Source organism: Ascaphus truei, chromosome 14 (genome assembly GCF_040206685.1).
Source record: "Ascaphus truei isolate aAscTru1 chromosome 14, aAscTru1.hap1, whole genome shotgun sequence".
Classification (NCBI taxonomy): Eukaryota; Metazoa; Chordata; class Amphibia; order Anura; family Ascaphidae; genus Ascaphus; species Ascaphus truei.
In genome coordinates this window covers 1,898,270-1,918,634 of record NC_134496.1, presented here as the reverse complement: position 1 = coordinate 1,918,634, position 20,365 = coordinate 1,898,270, and the positions used below count along the sequence as shown (strand labels likewise).

The window sequence follows — 20,365 nt, the reverse complement described above, 5'->3', positions numbered from 1 at the left end:
TATAAATTCCTTCCCTGCTGCAGAGCATTGTGCTATAAATCCCTTCCCTGCTTCAGCTGCAGAGCATTGCTCTATAAATCCCTTCCCTGTTTCAGCAGCAGAGCATTGCTCTATAAATTCCTTCCCTGCTGCAGAGCATTGCTCTAAATTCCTTCCCTTAAGAGCATTGCTCTATAAATTCCTTCCCTGTTTCAGCAGCAGAGCATTGCTCTATAAATTCCTTCCCTGCTGCAGAGCATAGCTCTAAATTCCTTCCCTTAAGAGCATTGCTCTATAAATTCCTTCCCTGCTTCATCTGCAGAGCATTGCGCTATAAATTCCTTCCCTGCTTCAGCTGCAGAGCATTACTCTGTTAACCCATTCCCTGCTTCAGGATCTCCACTCTTTCCACGCGCTGATGACAGTCGTGCTGGCCCGCCCCCTCAGTATAATTGAGATGGGCGTGGCTTGCCCCCGTGCCGGGTGGCTGCATTTGATTGTGTCACGTTGGGGGCGGTGCTATGTATGGTACCGAGGCGTGGAACACAGGTCTGTGGCTTGGGGCGAGACCTTGATATTCTGAGATTGATGGTTAGAGTGTTTTGGGGTGGGAAAGGTGCAGGGATAGAGAGTTATGGGATGGGAAGAGTGCAAGGATAAAATTATGGGGTGGTAGGGGTACAGGGATAGAGTTATGGGGTGGGAGGGGTGCAGGGATAGAGAGTTGTGGGAGGGGTGCAGGGATAGAGAGGGGGTGGTGTGTGTGTGCATGCGTGTGTGTGTGTGTGCATGCGTGTGTGTGTGTGTGCATGCGTGTGTGTGTGTGCGCGGAGTTAAGTTATGGTGAGTAAAAAAAAAAAGCTGTGTGCTGTGCAGGCGCATAGTAAGTGAAACTTCTTTGACTTTTGTCACAGAAATTGACTTAACGCGCGTGCTCGGCACACGTGTCAGTCAGTGTATGTGTCAGTCAGTGACTATGTATGTGTGTCAGTCAGTGACTATGTATGTGTGTTTGTTTGTGTGTGTGTGTCAGTCAGTGTATGTATCTGTGCCGGTCAGTGTGTGTATGTGTGTCAGTCAATATGTGTGTGTCAGTGTGTGTGTGTGTCAGTGTATGTCTCTCTCTCTCTCTCTCTCTCTCTCTCTCTCTCTCTCTCTCTCTCTGTGTGTGTTGTTTGAATGTCTCTCTGTGTCGGTCAGTGTGTGTATGTGTGTCAGTCAGTGTGTGTATGTGTGTCAGTCAGTGTGAGTCAGTGTGTGTATGTGTGTTTGTGTGTCAGTCAGTGTGCGTGCGTATGTGTGACAGTCAGTGTGCGTGCGTCAAAGTGTGCATGCGTCAGTGTGTGTGTGTATGTGTTTATTGGCAGCAGTACCAGCATCATGAATGTTGAGCGGGTGGGGGAGCTCACGGGGGGGAAGGAATAGGCACATCATTCAGGGGCGGTGTTCGGTACATCACTGGGGTGTGCGTGCGTGCGTGCGTCAGTGTGTGTCAGAGTGTGTGTGTGTGCGTGCGTGCGTCAGAGAGTGTGTGCATGCGTCAGTGTGTGTGTGTGCGTGCGTCAGTGTGTGCGTGCGTCAGAGTAAGTGTGTGTGTGTGTGTGCGTCAGAGTAAGTGTGTGTGTGTGTGTGTGTGTGTGTGTCAATCAGTGTGTGTATGTGTCAGTCAATGTGTGTATGTCAGTGTGTGCGTGTCTGTCAGTGTGTGCGTGTCTGTCAGTGTGTGTGTGTCTGTCAGTGTATGTGTATCTCTCTGTGTATACACACCGTATGTCTCTCTGTCTGTGTCCTGCCCCCTCTCTCCTGACTCCCCCCACCCCCGGCGGAGCTGCGAACCCGGGGGGCTCAGTCTGAGTCTTCTGAGCAGATACCCCCCCCACCCCCCGGCGGCGCGCTCAAGCTCCCCCCTTCCCCACCCCCCGGCGGCACGCTCAAGCTCCCCACTTCCCCACAACCCGGCGGCGCGCTCAAGCTCCCCCCTTCCCCACCCCCCGGCGGCGCGCTCAAGCTCCCCCCTTCCCCACAACCCGGCGGCGCGCTCAAGCTCCCCCCTTCCCCACCCCCTGGCGGCGCGCTCAAACCCCCCCATTCCCAGGCTGTTAGGAGCGGCGCCGGCGCCAGCCTCCCTCCTCCTGTCCATCAGCATGGCAGCGGGCGGGGAACGGCGCCGCTGCCAGCCGGTTCTGCGCATGCGTGGCGCGCGGCATGGCAGCGGGCGGCGGAACAGCGGCAGTTAGGAGCAGCGGCTATCGCCACCGCATATGTGAGCAACCGGGTGTGGGGTGTGTGGGAGGGTGAAGGGTGCGGCGGCGATTAGGAGCGGCGCCGGCTGCGATACATGTGACGGGACGTGTGAGCGGAGCGGCGTCCATTACGTGACGTCACTTCCGTTTCACATTTCGCCCCCCATCTATCCAGTTTTATCCCATCAGAGGTGCCACTAAAGAAGTTTCACTTCAAAAAGTGACAAAAACCCTCCACAGCAAAGCATATAGCAAATGGAAATACAACTGTATGCTCATTTGCATGTCTTAGGCAGGTCTGCAACCCTGCCTTTCACCATTATCACACAGCACTTCCACTGCAGCAAGGGATTCTGGGAAATGACATGCAAATGAGCACACATGGGAACCATGTTAAAAATGGTTTTTGAAGCAAAAAGTGGCATTTCCCAGAATCCCTTGCTGCAGTGGAAGTGCTGTATGCTGTGTGATAATGGTGAAAGGCAGGGTTGCAGACCTGCCTAAGACATGCAAATGAGCATACAGTTGTATTTCCATTATATATATATATATATATGGAACCATGTTAAAAATGGTTTTTGAGGCACTGTGTGCTCATTTGCATGTCATTTCCCAGAATCCCTTGCTGCAGTGGAAGTGCCTAAGACATGCAGATGAGCATACAGTTGTATTTGTATATATATATATATATATATATATATATATATATTTTTTTTTTTTTTTGAGGAAGGCCATGACGGGATAATTATTAACGAGCCACGAGAAGGGGGTAAATGTTGGTGAGTGCAGTTTGGAAAGAAGTCATGTCCTGCAATGGTATACAGTTTATTGAGAAGCTGCTCCTGGGGGAGTGATGGAGGGAGAACTTATGTGAAATCCTGTTACGTTTCCCTTATTAGTGAGATCCACTCATTGAAAGGGGATCACACTCTGTGGAAGGACAGTCTTACGCAGCCTATTAGTGTTGCTGTCCACCCACGGGAAAGTGGTTTATCTCATTCCAAGGCAACGTCATGTAGTCAATGTTCATTGGAAATCGCATTTATTGGAAGAAACTTTGGGCTTCTTTCTTACAAACCAATGTTTGACTATTACAATGTAATTTTAATCTTGGTTCACATCCATCATATCACTCACTTGTCATACCCTCTAACTGTACTTATTAAGCAGATACTGTAGCTGTCTTATGTATATCTATTAAAACCAACTGTACCTATTTCTGCCTCTTATGAGAGTCAAGGGAGGTTATTCATTAAACCTGTGATAGTGCTCATCTGGAATTTAAGTACCAGCAGCTTCAAGATTGCTGACTGATGTGTTATTGGGAAGTTATCACTGCTTATAACACAATTTGTGTGCAAGTATCTTTTTATTAATCAAACACTTGTATTTTTGTATGTGTTTCCATTTAATAATATATACATATTGATGAATACAAATTAATCCAAAAGTGTAAGTGTCTGATTAGTAAAATAATCTTTTCACATAATTGTGTATGCTCGCTTCCTTGTAAGCTCCTGGACCTGCCATTTACACAGGAACTAAAATGGACCTATTCACGTGGCTGTGTTGGGCGGAGGGGGGTCTGATTTTTATCCTTGGCCTTTCATAGCAAAGTTTAAGAGGTTCAGACACCTGGTAAAGTGAGGTGTACAATAAATCATTCTTAGAGGGTTGGATAGGGATCTGTGCCAGGGTGGGAGATGCTCTGATCAGTGTCTGTCCATCGCAGGTTAGGTATGACCTTTGCTGGACTCCGCGTGCCTCTCAGGTGGTGTCCCAGACCATGGGCAGTGACCAGTATGTTCTGTATGGCTGAGCCACGATGGGGAAAGGCCTCTGTCTCCTCAACCTGGAGACTTCTTAGTGGGACCTCGATTGAGCCTCCTCTCACCAGGGAGCGTTACGGAGTGTCCCGCCTGCCGTTCTCCCGGGTCACTGCTCAGGATCTGCATGCTTTCCAGCAGCTGGTTCCAGGCAGAGTTGTCACTGATGAGGAGCAGCTGAGGAGTCACAACACAGACTGGCTCCGAACAGTGCGCGGTAAGGTGTATGTAACAATCACAGGCCTGTCTGTGTGTATCCCTGCACAGTACTTATCCCCTTCCCTGCCACAGGTGCCAGCACCTCTGGCAGCAAAAGGGTTAATACAGCACCCTATTAAAGTCATTATAATGAATGCCCTGTAATAACCCTTTTGCTACATAGCCTACTATATTGTGTTGTATTTGTGTTAATAAACGCCCTGTAATAACCCTTTTGCAACCTAAACACATACAGCACCCTATAAAGCAAAAAGAAATATGTTGATCGAGTTCAACCCTTGTTAAATATTGATGTTAATCCTATATTTATAGTTCTATTAATCCATACTGTAGGAAGGCAAACACAAATCCCAAGACAAATCTCTTCCAATTATGTCTCATACTTGGAGAAACGGTATTTCCTGACATCAGTAAATGGCTGTCAGATGTCTCCCTGCATCAGCATCCTCGCTGTGTTTTACCGGTCCCTTTAAAAAAAGATGTGTACATTTTTAATAAAGATTTCTACTGTATCTACTGTCACTGTGTGTAGTAAACTCCACATTCTGACATCATCCTATTCATAGGAGCACTGGGACTTTTGGGTAATTACCCTATTAATACCCTCGTAAGGTGGGGGGGGGAATATATTTCTCTATGCTGTTCAGCCAGCTTCCCCTTGCTCAGGAAGATCTCCATTCCATTCATTGGGATGGAGCTGAAATCTTTCTGAGATGTGGAAGGGGGGTTTCACAGCATACTGAATAGGGGCCTAAAAGGTATATTTACTAACGTGTAACAACAAATATCTGTTGAAGATCCTTCAAGAGAAAATAGAGACATAATGAACCCAAATTAAGCCTTTTAATCAGATCGCTGTGATGCATTCATAGTGACAGGGCTGCACCTTCTTCAACCTTGTCACATTTATTTGGGCAATCCTCCAGTTTCTATTATTGGAGAAATATTTTATTTTGTTGCTACCCCTGCATGCAGCTTTTTGTTATTTTCTAAAAGCTGCCCAGCACCTCGTCCGTGATCGTTGCATGTTTAAAATTGCTGCAACGTTCTTTCTTACTGGGTGAAAGGAGCCGTTCTCCTCCTGTCTGTAACACATCTGTATCCTCTGGACTTGTCAGGTCACAGCGAGGTACTACTAAAGCCCGAGAGTACAGCGGAAGTGTCTCAGCTCTTGAGGTACAGTATGCGCTGAACAATGTTCTATCTTTGTGTCTTTCTTTGTTAATCTCTGAATCTTTTCTCTGTGGCCTTCGTGCACTAAAAAAAACTTCTATCTTTCTTTTCTATTCTTTCGTTGAGGAGGTAAGTAGGAATTTAGACCAGGGTAATGCAGTAGATGTGGTCTACTTAGATTTTGCAAAGGCTTTTGATACGGTTTCACACAAGAGGTTGGTGTAAAAATAAAGCAAATTGGACACAGTAAAAATATATGCACCTGGGTTGAAAACTGGTTGAAGGATAGACAACAGTGGGTTGGAGTACCTGGGACCCCTGCTTTTTAACTTGTTTATTATTGACCTTGAGGTTGGGATCGAGAGCAAAGTCTCCATCTTTGCTCATGATACTAAATTGTGTAAGGAAGTAGAATCAGAGCAGGATGTAATTTCTCTCCAAACGGACTTGGAGAGACTGGAAACTTGGGCAAGTAAATGGCAGATGAGGTTTAATACAGATAAATGTAAGTTTATGCATTTGGGAAACGAGAATAAACAGGCAAATTACAAATTAAATGGGGATATATTAGGGGAATACTTGATGGAGAAGGATTAAGTAGTGCTTGTAGACAACAGGCTTAGCAATAGTGCCCAATGTCATGCAGTAGCTGCAAAGGCAAACAAGATCTTATCTTGCATTAAACGGCCAATGGATGGAAGGGAAGTAAACATAATTATGCCCCTTTACAAAGCATTAGTAAGACCACACCTTGAATATGGAGTACAATTTCGGGCACAACTCCTTAAAAAAAAACATTATAGAACTAGAGAGTGCAGAGAAGAGCCACCAAATTAATAAAGGAGATGGACAATCTAACTTATGAGGAGAGGCTAGCTAAATTAGATTTATTTACATTAGAAAAGAGGCATCTATGAGGGGATATGATAACTAAATACAAATATATTCGGGGACAATACAAGGAGCTTTCAAAAGAACTATTCATCCCACGGGCAGTACAAAGGATTCTGGGCCACCCCTTACGGTTGAAGGAAAGGAGATTTCACCAGCAACAAAGGAAAGAGTTCTTTACAGTAAGGGCAGTAAAATGTGGAATTCATTACCCATGGAGCCTGTGATGGCAGATAGAATAGATTTGTTCAAAAAAAGGTTGGAGACCTCTTTTTAGATAGAAAAAGTATACAGGGATATACCAAATAAGTAAACATGGGAAGGATGTTGATCCAGGGAGTAATCCGATTGCCAATTATTGGAGTGAGGAAGGAATTTATTTTCCCCTTATGAGATATTATTGGATGATATTTCACTGGGTTTTTTTGTTTGCCTTCCTCTGGATCCGTATGCTGTAAGTACGGATATAGGATAACCTCATCTACTATGTAACTATCTAGAACAATACCATATTACTAACACAATGTGTGCGGTATTGCCCGATATCTCTTAGCAAACTTTTGTTTTATACAGACAGTGCAGGCTGATAAATTTAATTCGCCTGAGCTCTTGGTGAAAACCGGAAGTAGAAGAACACTGTAATTACGTAGCAACCGACCCTAGTTTAGCTCACAACCGCAATAGAATACATTTTTAGCAAGTGATATTTACTAAAATGTCGAGTGATGGAAAATAAGCATTTGAAATCTACATCAATTCATTTTCATTTTAAAGTCCTGTTTAAAAAAAAATGTGTGTATATGTTTATGATTTAAAAAAAAGTTTATTGAAATGTTTCTCTCTCTTCTCTTCCTTCTGTATCCTGGAGTTCTCCTTTTCTGTGTCTTCAAAGTATTCTGTTTTGATTTGGTTGTATCAAAATGTCCCTTTCTGTGTCCTCCCAGTTTCTTTCCATTTCTCTTATTCTGGATACACCTGTGTCTTTGTGTCCTAGTTGTTTCTCAGACATGCCTGTTGTTTTGTCCTGTATGTATTTCAGTCATTTCTAGGTCTCTCTCTTCTGAACTCCACTCCTCTTGTCCATCTTCTGACAGATATTGTAATGAAAGGAACCTTGCTGTGACTCCTCAGGGAGGAAACACAGGAATGGTCGGGGGCAGTGTCCCAGTGTTTGATGAGATCCTTATCTCCACAGCTCTCATGGACCAAGTGATCAGTTTTGATAACGTGTCTGGTGAGTGGTGTCTTAAGTTCTCCTGTCCCAGATTTATTCACAAACAAACAGATCCCTATAATTCACGGACATGCGTGACTCAATCCAGTGGATCCAATAATTCCTTCTCTTGTGATTCTCAACAAGACAGTCGTCAATGGAAGATCCACAAAACATTTGATTTGGTAAACCAGGTCGTTTACACTACTTGTATATACAGCATCATAAACCATACTAATCAAGCTTCACTAATTTTACACTAAAATAAACTATCGTTATCAGAAATAGGCCCTTTGTAACCCCTCTGTTTATAGGCCCCAGACTGATACTTGTTTTTGAGGTGGGGGGGCCGCGTCCTTTATTTATAAATGAGACTGTAGGTCAGACAGAGGAAGGCAGACTACAATAGTGCTTTATAGTGTAACAGAGTTTATAAAGCACGCAGCAAGGGACACTAGTACCTTATTATCCTTCACAGAAAGGATCATTACATGTATCAACATGTTAATTAAGGCCTGTAAAAATGGTTCTGGCACCCCGTTGGACCTCTTTTTTACTGTATTAGTGTGACAGGCCAATTTTACTTCGCAAATTGTAGATCCCAATGTGAGAGAGGTGGTGCACAGCAGGGTGGACAAAAAAAAATTGGAGTTCCGCACATTCAAAATATGATTTAAAAACAATTTATTTAAGATGTGACATGGGAGACATCAAGGAAAATGGCCAAAAATTGAACTCATTACTCGTTTCGGGCGTTCCAGCCCTTTGTCAAATAGTATTTTGGATGTGCAATTTTTTGTCCACTCTGCTGTGCACCACCTTTCTCACCTTGGGATCTACAATTGTCAACACCGTGTGCTGGTGGCACGGTCTGGAGCCAAGAACAAAAGCCATTCTGTGAGTACTACCCATATTTGGGTTTATGTTCATCTGTCAACACAATATGATCAATGACATTATCATTCATACACTCTAAGTGGTTATCCCCTATAAGTGTGGTGGTAAGCAGCTTCACTGGCTATGTCTTTCCCTAGTATACCATAAATCCCACTTGGAGTAAGCACACATTAGCTTCCACTAAGTTCTGAGTGTGAATACTTTTCATATATTTCTACATATTGCGCGCAAGATGAAGTGGACTATACGAACTTGCTGAACTACCCTCAAGCTATTGTTTATTTCCTGACTCCAACCATTTGGACTTTATAAATATATATGTCTATACCTTGGCATACCCTGTTGCACTGCTCCTGTGGACGGTTCATGTCCAGGTTTTCCTGTACTTCGCAAATGCTTCGGTATCCTTTACTTGTCTCCTGTTTGGGGATCCCCTCTGATGGTGTGTGCGCCTCCTGCTGCTTTTCTTGGGTTGCTCTCTTGGGCCTCCCATTTTGGGGGTCGTTCTGCACGCTCTCCAGCCAGCGTCCGCTACCACAGATAGAACGTAGAGTTGCTTCAGATCACCACCGACCAGTACTGGAATTTCTCAGGCTGCATCAGCTCAGTGAGACAGACCTATTCTCCCCTGAGGCCTCTGTCGCTTGATCGCATGGTGTCCTTTCTGTTTCCAGCATCTCTTGGGGTCCTGAGCTCTGATCCTTTGGTCTGATTGGCTGCAATGACCTGTCCCTCTCCAGGCTACAGCAGTACCTGGGAGTTGTTATTTTTTTTTGTAACTTATTTTTATTTAAATTTTGCAAAAAATAATATAGAAAAGGGGATACAGAAAGAGAGAAGGGGGAGGGGAGTGGTACCACCACTTTAACAATTGGTTCCAAAAATACAACATTACATAACAGCAGCCACGCCATACATCCTAGCTCCACAAACTACACAGCAACACCAGCAGTCAGAGAAAATATAATCAACATTCCGCAGTGGGTCAAAGATTCACCTATTTCCCCTGGTGTACCAGGGCTCCCAGACTTTATGGAATTTTCTTGCATTATGTCTAACCGATGCTGTAAGTCTTTCCATAGATTGGACCTCATTCACTCTCGAAATAATCTCTTTCCTAGAGGGTGACTGGAGCATTCTCCAGGCACCTGCGATTGCGCGTCTTGCCGCAGTCATAATACGCACCAATAATTTAGATTTATTTTCCTTTAAATTGTCTAGTGGTTTACCAGGAACCATTATCATTGGGTCTATGGGTAGTCTTATCCCAAAAATTTCTCGCACCAAATTTTGCACTATTCCCCAGAATCTCTGTATTTTGGGGCAAACCCACCAAATATGTGCCATATCTCCGATACCACCCCAGCCCCTCCAACAAAGATTGTGGACTCAGGGTAGATCTGCTTCAACCTCTGGGGAGTTAAATACCACCTAAACATAACCTTATACATTTTCTCTTTAGAGATTGTGCATAGTAATGTGTTTGTTGCATTAACCCATATAGCTTGCCAGTCTTCCCAGGAAATCTGTAACTGAAAATCTTGGGCCCATTTGTCCATATATCGATGTGTGTAAGGGGCCTTATATTCCCAAGAGATAAGCATTTGGTATAGTGTTGAAATAAGACCCCACTTCTTTTTCTACATAATTGTACGAATACAGTGCATTCTGGGAAAGACCCGCCCGGGGACAATTTCCTAAAGTAGTGGGAGACCTGTAAAAATCTAAATACCTCCGCTCCCGAGAAAGAGTACCTCTGGCAAAAATCCTGAAAATGTAATATTTTGCCGTTTAGAAGCATATCTCATACATCTCTGACTTCCCTGACTTTCCATTCATCGTACAAACTAGAGAACCACACCGGACCAAACTCAGGGTTATCAAAAATAGGGGTACACCTCAAAGGGGTTGAAGATAGATGATAGTACTTTTTAATCTTATACCAAAGTTTACGGGAAAATTTTATTATTGCCGAATCAAAAAGACCTGGTTTGGAACTCTTTATTGATCTATTGTTCCACATAAGGGCCAGGGGAGCTGCTGAGCTGTTAAACATATTCTCTAGATCTTCCCACCGATATTGATTTTCTTGAGTGCCAAAAAACTATATGTTTCAAATGGGAGGCTAGATAATATTTCCTTATATCAGGGAAGGGCTCTTAAGATACCCGGAAGAGCCCGAGAATTTCTTAACGAAACTTGCCTCCCGTCTTTATTAACCACAAGTCTAAATGGGAAAGCCCATCTGTAGTGGATCATGTGGTCTCAGAGAACTGCTGTGACTGGGCGGAGTCTTCTTCGTCTTGCGATTGTAGATCTGGAGAGATCTTGGAAAATCTGAATCCTAGAATTCTCAAAGTCCAAAAATTCTTGATTCCTGCAGCCTCTTAAAATTTTCTCCTTAGTGGTGTAATAGTGTAATTTTGCTGTTACGTCCCTGGAATTCCGGGGGTCCGCAAACCTTGGGCCCGGGGCACGGTGTGCTCAATCCATATGCAGATCGCTTGTTAGGAGAGACAGGACTATTTGCGTAAATAAATGTATTAAATAGGGTTGCAAGTTATCTGGATTAATTTCTTCCGGGATATTTCTTACCCTGAGGTTCTGTCTTCTTTCCCGATTTTCCAAGTCATTGACGTTATCTTTCGGGCTCCTAATTTCGTCGATAAGACTGAATAACTCGTCTTCCATTGAACCCTGGCTCTGCAGGGATTCTTCGAGTTTATTCTCCAGCTGCGTTGTCCATTCTGCCAGGGTAGAGATCTGACCTGAATTCTGCAACAGGTTTGTCCAGGGCCACTTGGAAGACACCCTGCATCTCTTTCAACAGTTCTTTAAGGGCTTTTGGACTAATTTGGGTGTTCTCCTTTGTGTCTTGTTCCTGGACCGGCTTATTAAAGTTGTCTCCCTGTTGAGTCTGCTGTGGGTGCGTGTGCACGCGCGGGCACCATCTTTGATTTCGGCTGCTGGGGATCCCGTTTTTGTGAAGGGAAAAAATGTATCACCAGGGGAAGCTGCGGCTTCCTATCTTTCTTGGGAGGCATCCCTGAGGATTCTGCTGACGGGCGAAGGTGCTTTAAATAATTATTTTGCCGTTTGGAGGGCTAAAACGGCCGTGATTTAAGCAGAGCCCACGGAGCAGGATCAGAAATCTCCCATCCTCCTCGGTGCTGCGAGCGCGCCCACAGCTGTATCCTTTCAAGGGGGTTACACCTATTTGGCTAATCAAAAAATGAAATTCATGTAAACTTATTTCTTGTATTCTTTATTATTATTATAGATACATTTTCCTTAAAGACTTTTATAGTTATATATTGCTGCATTACGTTCTCTGGACATAGTCCCTGCTCCGTTGAGTTTACAGTGTAATTTACAGGTGTAGAATGTCACATTTGTTCCCCCAGATAATATATCCCAGTACAACTCCAGAATATGACAACTTCCATAGGATTCAATGGCAGTGTTTTTGCAGTATCTCACAATGGGGCACATTTATCCCTCCCATTGAAGTCGATGCCGGAACGGGTACAATGCCATATTTGCACTTGATGAATGTGCCCCAATATATTCTACAATATTGCACCAGAGGGAGCAGCAAAGCCTGCTATATCTGTAGGGGCAAAAAGGCATAGGGAGATAAAGGGACGAACCACAGATCAGAATGTGCTGGGAGTTGACCCAGGTTCTCCCAAAGCCTAAGTGTCTTCAGTGCCACAGCCACGCATGGTCACGGCACCGAAGGATTAACCTTTCAGAAGCATGGACCTCCCTGCAGACACTGTCCCTGACTCATTGGACTTCTGCTTGTTCGTCCACGCTACCGGGGACAGGAAGTCTTGCTACATACATATTACATACGCACGTATATATAAATACATACATTTAGAAGCTGGGCACTTTAGTAAAAAATAGCTTTATTTAAATTACATCACATGCTCCATGGCTAAGAAAAAGCAATGTTTCAGTCCCCAACACCGGACCTTCATCAAGGCCTGAATAGAAGTGGTACATTTATAACATAACTGTTACCATGTGGAGCTGGCGTTCCGGAAGTGGCTCGTCAAGACGTCATAACCTGGCATGCACCCGCCGGGCAAAGACATAACTACTCTCCCTCCCCCTTTACTATGCCAGGTCACGTTTCAATAGCAATTGCACACAAAATATTGAATATGCAGCCATAACATCTACAGGCAGAGCAGTGAGACGCAAAGCAAACAAAACACACAAATATAACAAATATAAATAGATATCTCCAAATAAATCAACATGCTAAATAAGCAAAGATCCAATCGCATTGTTGATATGGCTCCAGATTGATGACCCTAAAAAACGAATAAATAATATATCATATTACATTTCAAACATACTAAATACTCTCTCTAAACCAGTGCTTCCCAACTCCAGCCCTCAGGGAACCCCAACAGGTCAGGTCTTAAGGATTTCCCTGCTCCAGCACAGGTGGGTCAATCAGCAGGGATATCCTTAAGACCTGACCTGTTTGGGGTCCCTGAGGACTGGAGTTGGGAAACACTGCTCTAAACTAACGGACGGTAGAGAGCAACCTAAATGTAGGTTGTCATTCAAACCTCGTGAGGTATGTATCAAGATGAGAGGTACAGAAACAAGTCACGCCTCGAGCAAATTGTCCCTATCGCCACTTTGTGAAAAGCGAGGTGCCCAATCTATACCTGTAATTCTTTGTCGATATTGAACACAATGTTGAATAAGTGTTATTGGTTTCTCACCCTTTGTAATCTTTGATTTTGTGCTCAGAAAATATTTTTTCAATACTCTTGTTGGTTTTACCAACATGGAGTAACCCTCATTTAATGCCGTAACATTGACCCCAGACCTGTATGTGTGTGTGTCCATCTGTGTGTTTCAGGTGCCCTGGTGTGTCAGGCAGGCTGCATTCTGGAGTCATTAAACCAGTACGTGGAAGGACAAGGGTATATAATGCCGCTAGATCTTGGCGCAAAGGGAAGCTGTCACATTGGTGGCAACTTGGCCACAAATGCTGGTGGCCTGCGACTTCTTAGATACGGATCCTTACGAGGGACAGTTCTGGGACTGGAAGCGGTGAGGAAGGCGGGGGAGTGTGTGTGTGTGTGTGTGTGTGTGTGTGTGTGTGTGTATATTTTCCCCCTTGTTCATCACTGCTGTTCTCTCCCATGTCAGGTCTTGGCTGACGGGACCATCCTGAACTGCCTCAGCTCTCTGCGTAAAGACAACACAGGCTATGACCTGAAGCAGCTTCTCATCGGCTCCGAGGGGACTCTTGGGCTTATAACAGCTGTGTCCATCCTCTGTCCACGCAGACCCTGTGCCGTCAATGTAGCATTGCTGGGTAGGTATATTTAACCTTTCTCCAATCGGATGCCTATGTTCTGTTACAACTGCTAACCCAGCTCCAAACGAGGACTTTGTTTTTGAGTGACAAGATTTTTGAGTTCGATATTTTGGAGAAGTCCTTTTTAGTGCGCGGCTCTTAAAAATAGCAGTCGCTGTAATGTTTTTTTATTAAAAAACTGCTTTGTATTCGAGTTCTAAAAACTTTGCAGGCTTTTGAAGCCTTTTGTCCTCCAGTTAGGTGGAAGCGTCTAAGTAAAGCAGTACATGTTCTATGACCTAGTGATATTTACTAAACTGTTTATTGGAGTCATTTTGGGTCTAAATTTGCAGAAGAGAAAGATTTTAGCTTAAATGCACCTTCACTGCAAGGGAGAATTTTGTGGCCTTTAAAAAAAAGAAACCAACAATCATAAAAAAATCGATAAATATTGATTACTTACGAACTCCCTTTGGGTTTGTAAGTAATCTCAATACAATGCAGCCTCTTTGTGTAAAACAAATTTCACATCCAATCCCTTTTTGCTTCCTGGATAGAAAGTACCTCGCCTGCGTGTGTTCTTTTGGCTGCTTCTATTCTGTCCTGGCTGTGTTTTCCCTGCAAAATATCATATATTTGTGATTCAGGAGACATCAGCCAACCAGAGACAATATTTCACTTGGGCATAGAATGAAGTGCACTGTGACCTGCTCCTTGTTTCCCGCAGGTTGTAAGAGTTTCACCCGAGTGCTGGAAGTTTTCGCTATGTGCAGAGATCTTCTTGGGGAGATCCTGTCTGCCTATGAGTTCCTGGACACCGAGTGTATGAGGATGGTGCAGACGCACCTGAAGCTTAGTAACCCTCTAACAGGTAAAATTCAGCTCGCAGTGCACACTCAGCGGGAGTTCATACCTCCATTACACGTATCAGGGCAGTGACAGTAACCAGATTGCTGTGTTTTTCATGCTCAGATAACCTTACGTTGCTCCCCAAGCACACAGCTGTCCAACATGGAACCACTATGCATCGTCTCCTCTCCTGTATTGTAATTTGATTGCAAGCTCTTCAGGGAAGTCAGTCATTGTGTGTTGAATGTATGGTGCTCAAGCACAGGGACCTATGAGGTTAATAATAAGGAGAGAAGAAGTACTGGGAAATAATAAAGGACTAAACCTTGTGGATATTAGGGCTCCAGATACCCTGAAGGCAGGGGTAGATGCACGGAGACACCCCCCCTTACCTCATTGGGCTGGCCCCCGTGAGTATACTCACAACTCTATGTCACCAGTCTTTCTCTCCAACGGCGTGCTGCTGTTCCAGTCAGGAAGTATCCAGTGCAGATTTGTGTGTGTGCAGCGCACAGCCAAAATAGGGTGATAGAGGTAAATGAGAATTTTAATCCTAATAGAGGTATATTAGTATTTTATCTGGTAGTGTTAGGCCTTGCGAACAGGTGTCTGCCTTGTCGTGGCTCGCAAGCTTACCACGCTTTGGCCAAAGAGTTAAACTAAATTACCCTATTTCAAGAGACTATATAAGTATTTTACTGTGTATTTCTGTCATGTTGGATGTAGCATTGGGCTTCTCTGTCGTCTGTTATATCTGTGACACTTTGCAAAATTACCTATTTTGTTTGGTATTCTACGATTGTTATGTTGCTCTTCATAATACCAGCCATATGTGCAGCGCTTCAGCATACAGATGATACTGTAGACTTGTGATACATGGGAAAGGGCACAAGACATTACTGCAGATACATTAGTTGGGATGTGTCTCTGTATAGTGAGATTGTCTCAATGGTGACATCATAATGTACATAGTCTGGTGGCAGATAGGGAGAGTCAGATAGCTATAAAGTTTTTAGACAGAACGCAGACAAAGAAAGTGAGTGTCGGTTGACATGTGAGGAGAATGCAAGAATGGGAGGGAAAGAATTGATGATTTCATAAGGTATTAAATGAAGGGGGGAGAGGAGTGGGGGAAGAGAGAAGGTTGGGAAAGGAAACAGTCAGAGTAGTGGGGTAGGGAGGGAGAGAGAGAATATGGTGGGGAGGGAGAGAGAATGTGGGAAAGGAAAAAGTAAAACTTGTCATTATTTTGCAGAGGGCGGGAATGGTGCGCAAAGCAAAAATGTAAATAAATACAGATAATGTTTCAGACTTTAAAATAAGTTCATTTTGCTAGATGTACTGGGATGCGTTTATAAGGGTCTTGCAGGTGAAACTTTGAAGTCTTCTTCCAATAACAATAAATAAGCGTTTGGCAAGTTGAGCTGAGCCATTAGTCTAAGCCGGTATATCTCATCCCACTTCTCAAGGATCCCGACCCATGCCGTGTTTGGGGTATAATCAATCATGTATGTACAAATGATTTATGTACATACATGTCCTCATGCTAAAGCCTTGCTTAATCCCAAATACTCACCTGGCTCAATCTCATAGCAGAGGGTTGAGAACCATTAGTGTGAGTTACATAGTTACATAGCAGAGGGTTGAGAACCACTAGTGTTAGTTACATAGTTACATGGCAGAGGGTTGAGAACCACTAGTGTGAGTTACATAGTTACATAGAAGAGGGTTGAGAACCACTAGTGAGTTACATAGTTATATAGCAGATGGTTTAGAACCACTGGTGTGAGTTACATAGTTACATAGCAGAGGGTTGAGAACCACTAGTGTGAGTTACATAGTTACATAGCAGAGGGTTGAGAACCACTAGTGTGAGGGATGTTAAATTCCTCTCTGGGGGGACAGGCCTAGCATTCAATGCATTTAGTTACATAGTTACATAGTAGATGAGGTTGAAAAAAGACGTAGGTCCATCAAGTTCAACCTATGCTAAATTTAGACAACAGATACTTTATCCTATATCTATACTTACTTATTGATCCAGAGAAAGGCAAACATAAAACCCCATTAACGGGAAAAAAGAATTCCTTCCTGACTCCAAGAATTGGCAATCGGATTAATCCCTGGATCAACATCCTTCCCATGTATACTTATTTGGTATATCCCTGTATACCTTTCCCATCTAAAAAGATGTCCAACCTTTTTTTTGAACAAATCTATTGTATCTGCCATCACAGTCTCCATGGGTAATGAATTCCACATTTTAACTTACTGTAAATAACCCTTTCCTTTGTTGCTGGTGAGATCTCCTTTCCTCCAACCTTAAGGGATGGCCCGAGTCCTTTGTACTGCCCGTGGGATGAATAGTTCTTTTGAAAGCTCCTTGTATTGTCCCTGAATATATTTGTATATAGTTATCATATCCCCTCTTAGACTCCTCTTTTCTAATGTAAATAAATCTAATTTAGCTAGCCTCTCCTCATAAGTTAGAATGTCCATCCCCTTTATTAATTTGGTGGCTCTTCTCTGCACTCTCTCTAGTTCCATAATGTATTTTCTTAGGATTGGTGCCCAAAATTGTACTCCATATTCAAGGTGTGGTCTTACTAATGCTTGGTAAAGGGGCATAATTATGTTTACTTCCCTTCAATCCATTGGCCGTTTAATGCAAGATAAGATCTTGTTTGCCTTTGCAGCTACTGCATGACATTGGGCACTATTGCTAAGCCTTCTGTCTACAAGTTAATTGTTCATATTTAACCCCTTTGTTAATCGAGGGCCCGGCAGCATTTTCCAGTGTGGAAGGTGTTATGGGGTTATTAACCACTGAACTTGGGATGATCCCATTTGGAGGTCTGGAATACTATGCATGTCTGGGGCCTCCTAGGATCAGCTGTTCGAAAAACAAATCACAAGCAGAATGTATTGAACCAGAAGGCGTATGTGTGTACGTATCTATTTCTATCTATATCTCAAAGGAAAAAATACACCAGATCTGACAAACTAAGACTGTCTGCTCCCACTGTTTCCTAATCTGTACCTATTTGGCCGTTATTGGTCAGCTTTTGGAGGTGATAAAATGAGACTTTCTTTGCTGCACATGCCGGGGCTTTTGTATTCCAGACCCCTGCCTTATCCATGTAGGGAGATGGAGCATCTCAGTGACTAAAGACACTGACTCTAAACAATGACACCGGGTTTGAGTCACCAGGAATTGAATCCTAAACAACAAACAATTTAACCCACTACAAGCACTAATCTACATAAAATGGTGATTTAAACAAAAGTGATTGTGTATAATCAAATGTGATTAAAGTGAGCTGCCAAGTGGAACTACATAAACAGATGGTTCCAACCTGTGAAAGAAAAATACAAATACAAAATGAGTATCCCCGGCGCTAGTAATGTCCAAGATACCGTAGTCCAAATTGAAAGTCCTGAATTGGAGACTTCTCTGGATGGTAGATGGGATGTTGAGAGAAAGTTCCAGATCAATGTAGGTGTCCCAAGAGTTATCTCCACGATAGTTCTGGAATGATATGAAAAAGAACACACCAATTTCGCAGCAGGTAACAGCACAAAACCCTATCTGGAACTGAAAAAAAGCCCTACTCACAAGATAATCTCTTGTTGATACAGGGGAGAGAATCTGTACTTGTCCCAACTTCAACACGTTTTCTCACGGCCCCACGTGGTCTGACGCGATTTTTCTTCCCTCAGAGCGGCAATTGCACTCGCAGATGGACCTGATACAGCACACCCATGCGTGAAGGAAAGATAGGACACAGATAGTGTAGTACGCAATACACTTTAATAAAATACTAAAAACACAAACTACCCACACTTGCATGGTATGACGGATAGTGATGTGGCACACGAATGCCGTCCGCAACCTGTTGCCAACCTGTATAGCCGATGGAGAAGCTGACTGATCGCAGTACCTGCAACCGGCGAACCAATGACGTCAGATGTCAGGATTGTAGGGCGCTCACACGGCGTCAGGTGGCTATGGTGGTCGGACCGGATCAGAATACTAAGCTCCTCCTCCCTACGCGTTTCGTGACTCAACGTCACTTCGTCAGGGGATGGTGGAGCTTAGTAAGGACGGTATTTAAATGCTAGCTTGATTGAATGACCACCCCACTCGGGGGAGGGACAATAGAGTAACAGACAGCTAACAGAATCAACACATAACAGCGCTCCGAAAACGGATAACTGATGGGGTCAAACAGTGTTGTTAAATGCGCACTGAATGTACAACAACCAAAACTGCAAATGTTATAAAATAAATAAAATACTTAAAAAACACGTTTAGACAAAATGGAATGGAAACAAATACATCACATATTATGTCATGGCACATGGAGTACCTAAGCTTCCTTTAAAAATGCTGCCAAGTCAAATTCTATGTTCAGACCTAGGGGAGACAGAGTTTTTAGCACATATATCCAGTAGCTTTCGCGTCTGGATACAGTGTTCAATCTGTCTCCCCCACGCCAACTACCTTTGGGATTATCAATGCCCATGCAGATGAGGCCCTCTGGATTCTGATTGTGTTTCAATCGAAAATGATTGGAGACACTATGGGTCTCAACGCCCCTTTTAATGTTATACACATGTTCAGCGAAACGTCGCTTAAGGGGCCTTCCAGTGCGGCCCACATATTGCAATCCACATGGGCATTGCAACAAATATACACAGAAATTAGTTTTACAGTTGATAAAGGTCTCAATATCAAAACTCCCCCCAGTGACATTGGATCTAAAAAATTTGCTTTTTACACTAAATTTACACCCAATGCAATTGTGGCACGTGTAGTATCCTTTAAGATTATTTAACCAAGTGACATGGCGATCCCTAAGACTATCTAAGGGGCAGCTTGGAGAAAGAGTGGACTTTAAATTTCTAGCTCGTTTGTAGACAATTTTGGGTCTATCAGGGAGAAAGGTCTTCAGCACAGGGTCTCTTTGAAGAATGCCCCAATGTCTATTTAAGGTTTTAGAAATAATGGGGACTAGACCACTATATTGGCTAATAAAAAAAGGAAATTTATCATGTTCTTTATTGCAGAATGATGTGCTTACTTTTTTAGAAATGAAAGTCGCTCGGTCTATTTTATTTACTTTAGAAATGGCCAGATCTAATTCACAATTTTTGTACTCCCGTTCTAGAAATTTGTCTTTTAAGTTTTTGACCTGTTGTTGATAAACGGAATTATCTGAACAGTTCCTCTTGATTCGCAAAGCTTGGCCCTTAGGAATGTTCTGGATCCACTTTGGGTGATGGTTACTAGATGCCAATAAAAATGTATTGGCATCTACCTCTTTGTGATAGGTCTTGGTATGAATGTTGTTATTGACTACATATAGGGAAAGGTCAAGGAAATTGATATTAAATCTATTCTGGTTAAATGTAAATTTTAAATTACATGTATTCGTGTTGAGGTAGTTCTGGAACTGTTCGAGTCATTTGATGAACCATCACCCAAAGTGGATCCAGAACATTCCTAAGGGCCAAGCTTTGCGAATCAAGAGGAACTGTTCAGATAATTCCGTTTATCAACAACAGGTCAAAAACTTAAAAGACAAATTTCTAGAACGGGAGTACAAAAATTGTGAATTAGATCTGGCCATTTCTGAAGTAAATAAAATAGACCGAGCGACTTTAATTTTTAAAAAAGTAAGCACATCATTCTGCAATAAAGAACATGATAAATTTCCTTTTTTTATTACCCAATATAGTG

General features: G+C 43.2%; 1 protein-coding gene across 7 annotated transcripts in view; it reads left to right on the top strand.

Moving 5' to 3' along the window:
* Positions 1-449: 449 nt before the first annotated feature.
* Positions 450-20,365, top strand: part of D2HGDH (D-2-hydroxyglutarate dehydrogenase) — a 29,309-nt gene continuing 9,393 nt past the window's right edge. Inside the window, exons 1-7 of one of the 7 annotated variants that reach the window (XM_075569494.1) lie at positions 450-528; positions 3,955-4,265; positions 5,386-5,443; positions 7,426-7,565; positions 13,330-13,523; positions 13,623-13,791; positions 14,501-14,644. In XM_075569494.1, coding sequence (XP_075425609.1) covers positions 3,962-4,265; positions 5,386-5,443; positions 7,426-7,565; positions 13,330-13,523; positions 13,623-13,791; positions 14,501-14,644 — 1,009 coding nt within the window. In that variant the 5' untranslated portion in view covers positions 450-528; positions 3,955-3,961. Of the gene's footprint in view, positions 529-758; positions 823-2,778; positions 4,266-5,385; positions 5,444-7,425; positions 7,566-13,329; positions 13,524-13,622; positions 13,792-14,500; positions 14,645-20,365 lie in introns of those variants that run through there. The other 6 variants (XM_075569493.1, XM_075569495.1, XM_075569496.1 and 3 more) reach the window with 6 other exon arrangements.